This window comes from Panicum virgatum, chromosome 1K, assembly GCF_016808335.1.
Source record: "Panicum virgatum strain AP13 chromosome 1K, P.virgatum_v5, whole genome shotgun sequence".
NCBI classification, from domain to species: Eukaryota; Viridiplantae; Streptophyta; class Magnoliopsida; order Poales; family Poaceae; genus Panicum; species Panicum virgatum.
Genome location: NC_053136.1, coordinates 43,596,424 through 43,603,098, shown reverse-complemented (window position 1 = coordinate 43,603,098; position 6,675 = coordinate 43,596,424). Strand labels below are relative to the sequence as shown.

The following is a 6,675-nucleotide window of genomic DNA, read 5'->3' as shown; positions in this document are numbered from 1 at the left end:
TTCAGGGGAGTTTTAGGTCTGTTTAGCCTTGATGTGTGCATGTGCCAACAAAGGGGAGAAGTTAGTGATCGAACAAGGGGGAGAATTGTTTGATTTTTGAGAGTTTCAAAAACTTGTTGTGCACAGGGCTTTGAGAGTGCATACATGTGGTGAGAGTAGCACTGGTAAGGGGGAAATGTACTTCAGTGGGAGTTTATGCTTTGTTTAGCTCCTGGTTTTCTCTTTGCTTCTGGCATGACTGTGTCGAGCCCTGCCTCTGTCCTTGAGGATTCATGCTTGTGTTTGATCGATTACGTCGAGTCGTTGCCCTTGTCTTAGGGAATCGATCTTTGCTTGGTCAAGTGACTTGTTCTTGCCTCTTTCGAGCTTTTGTCACTTGTTCGAGTTCTCCTTCTTCCCTGTTCTTCTCGGTTTTTGCTTCTCTCTTAGTTCGTTTTTGTTTCGTTTGTGGTGTGTTGACAATGCACTCATCAAGGGGGAGATTGAGGAATGTTGAGTACCTTCTCCTAGTTGTGATGAGTGAATTGTCAACCGTGCGGTGTGATCGTGCGCTTGGTCTTTGGTTGCAGGTACACGGGCGTCGAGTGTCGACGGAGAGCTGCCGTGGAGGTGTTGTGGCCGATGGACCGTGCGGTGGACGGCGGTGAAGGGCAGCCGGGACCGGAGCTCGGGACGGGCGGCAGCTATGGCGTCCACTCCTGGATCGAGGGCGCAAGCACCGGTGGATTGCGGGTTTCTTGGTTTGTGCCACAAAACCAAGTTGGCGGACGGCGGTTGAAGACGCCAAGTCGTGGAGGCACAGGCGTCGGTCTCGGGACTGGCGGAGGAACGGGCGTCGACGGCGTCTAGGGCCTCGCAGTGGGCGAGGAGGTGACGGGCGTCGGGCGGCATCTTGGGCCGTCAGAAGGCTGAGGCGGGAACGGCGTCCAGGGCCACGGCGTGGAGGCGGGAATCTTCCCGTGCGTGGAGTTTTGGCGGTTTTCTCAAAACCAGCCACCTACCCGGGTTTCACGGACCCTCCAAAACCGCGGACCGGATCTTCATCTACGTGGTGGCATCGCGGAGAAGACTTCGATTCGAAGAAAGAACCTTGGCCGTCGGATGAGATCATGTAGATATTTCCGGTTTAGCCCCTACGGGCGTTTTAGTCTCTAGTTTAAGTCTAAGGGTATTTTGGACCCCTGCATGGGCACCATAAATACCCTCTCACCCCCTCTCTCTCTCTCTTAGCGCCAGGAACAGAATGCTCCCTCTCCCAGCCCGGCGCCGCCTACCCCTTCCTCCCGTGCGCCTCTCTCCCTCTCTTTTGTTCTTCCTCCCTTTCTCCTCTAGGATAGGATTTGAACTATGAATTTTTGAATCCTTGTACTGAGATTGAATGTGAAAGGAGGCCCTTCCCTCCTTGTGCCCTCCGGGGTTTTGATTTCGTTTCAATCTCGTACGTCTTGTGCTTTGTTTGTGATGAAATTTGGTTTTCGTTTATGTGTTCATGAAGCACGCGATCGTAGTACTTCTCTGAGCTCTTTGTGGTGAATCCATCGCTCTTAACTCAGTACAAAATGCCTAGGATTCACGAGCTCTTTCGAAATGAAGTTTTTGCGTTCTTGAGAAAACCCCGTTCTTGCTCGGTAATCCCTCGATTCCTCCCAAATCATGGAGTGATTCGTCGATTCCTTCTGTGGATACGTTCACAAGTCCTTTGTGATCATGCCTACAAAATTTGGTGATATTTGGACTTGATTTGGCCATTCGATCATCGAGTTTCTCAAGAGTGGCGAGCTGAAAAATTCGTTCTGGGCTCGGGCAGAATTTTTCGTATCACCGGTTGAACCGGCGCCTGCCAATGAATCAACCGGTGATCAGGGTTTTGCTCATATTTGCGTTTTAGGGTTTCTGGCGTATTGCACCAATGTAGGTGTTTTGGCATCGTCGGTTTAACCGGCGTTGTCGTTTTGCTTTCACCGGTGTATTGAGCTTTGAGTTTTCCTCGTCGGATCAACCGGTGTTCGGTTTGTCTGTTTTGCAATCTCTCTGGACAACTGCACCGACGTTGGTTTCGATTTTGTCGGATCATCCGGTAAAGTAACACCGGTTGAACCGACGCTGTTCAAACCTATACGTCAGATCAACCGGTGCTTTTATCTCTGCTGCCGGCTCTGTGACATCGGTTAAACCGGTGAGGGTTTTCTTCACACGTCGGTTTAACCGGTGATCATATACCATGCTGTTTCTGCTGCTTGCTCGCTGCTTTTGATCTGATCTCTTCGGGGCTTGTTCCTAGAGTTTTTGCTTGGTGTCTAGCTCAGCTATAGCTACACTTTGCACACTCTAGAAGAGAGGATTTGTGGTGTGCTTATGGGATCATAGGCCAAACTTTCCAGGTAGAAAGTTTTAGTTGGCTCCCATTCACCCCCCTCTGGTCGCCTTTTCGGTCCCTCATTTACATGCATATTGTGGGTTCATATGAGATACCTTGTGGCATATATTTCACGTATTTGCAATCTTTTAGGTGTCCTTTTTCTAACAGAATTTCTCTTTTCCTTGCATGTATAGTCCTACTTCTGAGAATTGATGTTGAAAATTTGTCTTGCAACTAATTAAATGTGTTTTTAATTAAAATTTCCTACACACACATATATAATACGTCTTACTTGTTACTTGTATATGATACAAGAAATGATTTTTGTTGTTGAATAACTACAAGAAATGGATGTTGAGTAGTATCTGTTCTAGGGTCGCATCAAATAAGGGGTTCCTTCTTAAGGCGATTTCCGGTATTGTATGGTTCACCAACGCTGATCATCGGCGGGTCGTCTGATTACTTGCGATCGATCCTATCGCGGCGCCGATCTCATGCATCCGCGACGCCACGCCAAAAGACCAAGCAGCAAGCTGTAGCTTTTGCCAGCATCCCATGCACAGGCAGGTAGCGCGGTATTCTAAGGCCAGTTTCAGTGGGAGTTTTATAAAAAGTTTCATGCCATTAAATATCATCAATTTTACTAATGTGGTAAGGAGAGAGAAGAATGGAGTTTCATGAGATGTGAGAAAAGTTTCATCACCATAAAATTCATCTGGCACGGTTATATAATTCCTAGTATAGATATATGTGGTCATGAAACTCCGATTTAGACTAAGACCCCTGTGTGCCGGCCTCCGATCCGTACGCGTCCCAGGAGACCAACTCGGCAGCGGACAGTCGGCAGGGAAAGCATAGGGGGCGGGCGGAATTTGAGGAATCAAAAGCGTGGCACGGCGATGGCGAGAGAAAAGAGAAAGCGGCATTTCCCGAGAAAAGAATCTTCAATACATGGAGTACTAAACAAAGTTTATTTGTAAAACCTTTCCACGGATGGGTGTAACTTTTCACGACGAATCTAATGATAGTAATTAATCGATGATTGGCTACAGTGATGATACAGTAACCATCCTCGAATCGTGCGGTTAAAGGCCTCATTAGGTTCGTCTCGCGAAGTAGAACACGGCTGTGGAGTTAGTTTTGTAAATTAACTTTATTTATTACTCTTAATTATTGGTCAAAATTTTTATGCTACTTGTGCTAACCTAAACCAAACAGGGCCGCAGCAGTGTGCAACGCATAGAGGATCTCTGTCCTGTGCGCTAGCCGCAGCTGCTGCCGCCGCTGCTGGCTCGATCTTTTGTTGCCGAGCGAGGTGTGAGAGAGGGGCCGGGGCTGATGGGATAGTGTGAGGTCAAATCACCAAAAAGTACTGCAAAAGCCTTCCCTTCTTTTATAATTGCATGCCCTCTCTCCATGCCCATGCCTTCCCTCCTCCTCTTCCTCCTCCTCTCTCTCTCCAGCACTCTATCTGTCTCCGGCCCGTACATTCATTCACTATCTTCAATGCACCCGCCGCATGAGCTTTCCATCGCGGCAAAGGAATCCATCGCGTCCGTCTACAAGGCTACTGCAGGAGCAGCGCGAGAGGGGGAACCAGTTGGAGATGTGAGCAATACGTTGTAGCAATAGTTAGCTAGCTACCGGCCATAGATACCTAGGGCAACTGTTGCGGCCACTACCCGAACCACTGTGGCCACCGGCCGGCCCGGCCTCCTCGACGGCGAAACGGAGGGGACGAAAAGATAAGGCTGCACGCGCCACATGCAAACGCAGAGCAAACAGGCAGTAGGTGTGCATCTGCAGGGCATGTACATGTACACGTATATTCGCATGCGATGACGATCCTCCACTTCCTTCATTCACAATTTCTCATCGATGCATGTGTATGTGACCTTATTTAGTTGTAAAATTCAAAATTTCAAAACTATCACATTAAATAAAAATTTTATAAGTATAAAATATTAAATATAGATGAAATAAAAAAACTAATTACATAGTTTACTTGCCCGCTCGGCGATGAAGCGATGAACCGCAGAACCGGCGTTTCTAGGCAAACCGCTGGCGATTCCAGTGAGAGACGAGTAGTACTAGAAGACAAACTAAAATGGGGTGAGGCTGATTAGCGCGTGATCGAAAGCTACATGGCTCATGCACACGTCCCTTTCGTCTCGCTTTCTTTAGTTTTTTTCCTTGGTTCCCTCCCGGCGCGTGGCTCCTGGTCGCCCCGCCCTTCAGCGCTCCATCGTCTTCCTCCTCCCTCTCCGTCCCCCCACCTCTGCCGCGCCCTGTGCAGTGCGCAGCGGCGCAGAGCACTGCTCCTGCTGCCGCTGCCGGCCGCGCCTCTCGGGAATAACGATCGTCTACTGCTTGGCTGATCTATCGTCATCCCAGCTTGGCCAGCCGGGAGCGATCGAGCTAGCTACGGACCTGTGCATTTTCTCGATCGTCTGTTACCGCGCGTCCATTTTTCACCAAGGGTGCGTGACTCTCGTACAGTCGTAGGAGTACTCGTCGATAGCGGCGTACAGAACGCCACCAGCTTTACCGCCGTAACTTAATTATTACCACAACCTGGCAAGTCGATCTGCACCTGGACTTGGATGGATAATGGAAGTGTATGATACAGTATGTACCAAGGATTTTACACAACTAGCGATAAGATCGAAGCTCTAAAATGCATGGTGTAGAAAAAGAATGTCATCTTGAATAAGGTTTGGGTCAAACATTAAAAAATATAAATTATGAATACTCCCTCCGTCCCATAATATATGCACCTTTAGGATTCAAATTTCCCCCAAAATGATGGTCGCTATAGCTGGATGTATAGGTGCATAGCCTGACAAAATCTGACAAAGGCACAATGGGTGTGTTTAGATCCCCAAACTCCTCCAAATTTTTCAAACTTTCCATCACATCGAAATCATATCGAAACATTAAATATAACAAATGACATATGCATGGAGTACTAAATGTATGTAAATAAAAAAACTAATTGCATAGTTTTGATGTACGTTGCGAGACGAATCTTTTGAGTCTAGTTAGGTCATGGTAGAACAATATTTACCACAAAAAAACGAAAAGTGCTACAATGTGCTACAGTGTCAGATATGACCTTTTCTACCAGTTTTCCAGGGATCTAAACACAGCCAATAGCGGAGCACTCCCACGCTTCCTGGCCACTCGTTCTCTCTACTCATTCATTGTTTTTTTATCTGTTCCCTCCATTTCCAGATGGTTAATTCCAGTCACTGCCTCAACTGTACGGGATGATTGCTGTAAAAAAACAAAATGTATTAGAGGACAGTCATAGAGGTATTTCCGTAAATTGCTACTCGTCATTGGTTTCCGTGCCTCTTTCTAGAAATGCAGATATTATGGGGCGGAGGGAGTAACTTTTAAGTTATTGAGTTTGAAAAGTGAAAGTCATATGAATATATTTGACTTAAAGAACACTTTCATAAAAATATACATATATGACTTTCAACAAATATTTTTATAAAAATAAACAGTTAAAATTATGCTTTGGAGACTGTGTCGATGTTCTAAACGTCTTTTATTTCCTATAGGGAAAAGTCCATTTTTGACCATCCAACTATTGCCCGAGTTTGATTTTGGCAATGCAACTCTAAAATCGGGTATCCTTGACCATCCAACTCTAAAAACCGATCAGATTTGACCATCCTGGTGGTTTTAGGTGTGATTTTGTTGATGTGGACGCCACATGACAGTGGGGCTTGCCTGTCAGCCCTCCTCTCCCCCTCTCTCTTTCTTCTCTCCTCTCCCTCTCTGCTCCGGCTCCCGCTCTGCCACCGAGCTCAATGCCGCCAAGCCAAACTCTCGTCCGAGCTAGACACGTCGCCGCTGGACATGCGCGAATCCGTTCGCTGCCGCCGGGCCCGCGCGAATCCGACCGTCGCCGCCATGGCTCCGCATCCCGCCGGCAAGGGAGCTCCGCGAGGGGCGCGCCGACGCCATGGCCACGTGCCCAGAGGTCAGCCGCGGCCATGGCCAGGCGCCCCGCCATGGCCGGGCGCCCCGCCGCCGCCGCTCGCCGCCTTGGGAGGGGGTGGGAGGAGGGAGGGGCGAAGGGCCGAGCCCAAGGCCGCGACCAGGGAGGGGGGAGAAGGAGGGGCGGAGCTCGAGCAGGCCTCGACCTGGCGCAGCGCGGCCCGGGAGGAAGGGGCTGCACTCGCCGGCGGCGCCGGAGGGAGCAGGGAGGGGGCCGCGCTGCGCCCCTCTCTGAGCTCCAGCCCCTCAGTGCCGCGCGCCGGCAGCCCCGCCGTGGCGCACGCCGGCGGCCCCGCCCCCGCCAT

At 49.3% G+C, this 6,675-nt stretch overlaps 1 protein-coding gene across 1 annotated transcript; it reads right to left on the bottom strand.

Annotated features, from left to right (window-relative positions):
• Nucleotides 1–6,354: 6,354 nt before the first annotated feature.
• LOC120655614 (homeobox protein Hox-D9-like) lies at nucleotides 6,355–6,675 on the bottom strand. Its single transcript, XM_039933524.1, has one exon. The coding sequence runs from the start codon at nucleotides 6,673–6,675 to the stop codon at nucleotides 6,355–6,357; it is 321 nt and encodes a 106-aa protein (XP_039789458.1).

What these genes read in the sequence shown, in the direction of transcription:
- LOC120655614 (XM_039933524.1), bottom strand. Translation starts at nt 6,675, where the DNA reads ATGGCGGGGGCGGGGCCGCCGGCGTGCGCCACGGCGGGGCTGCCGGCG.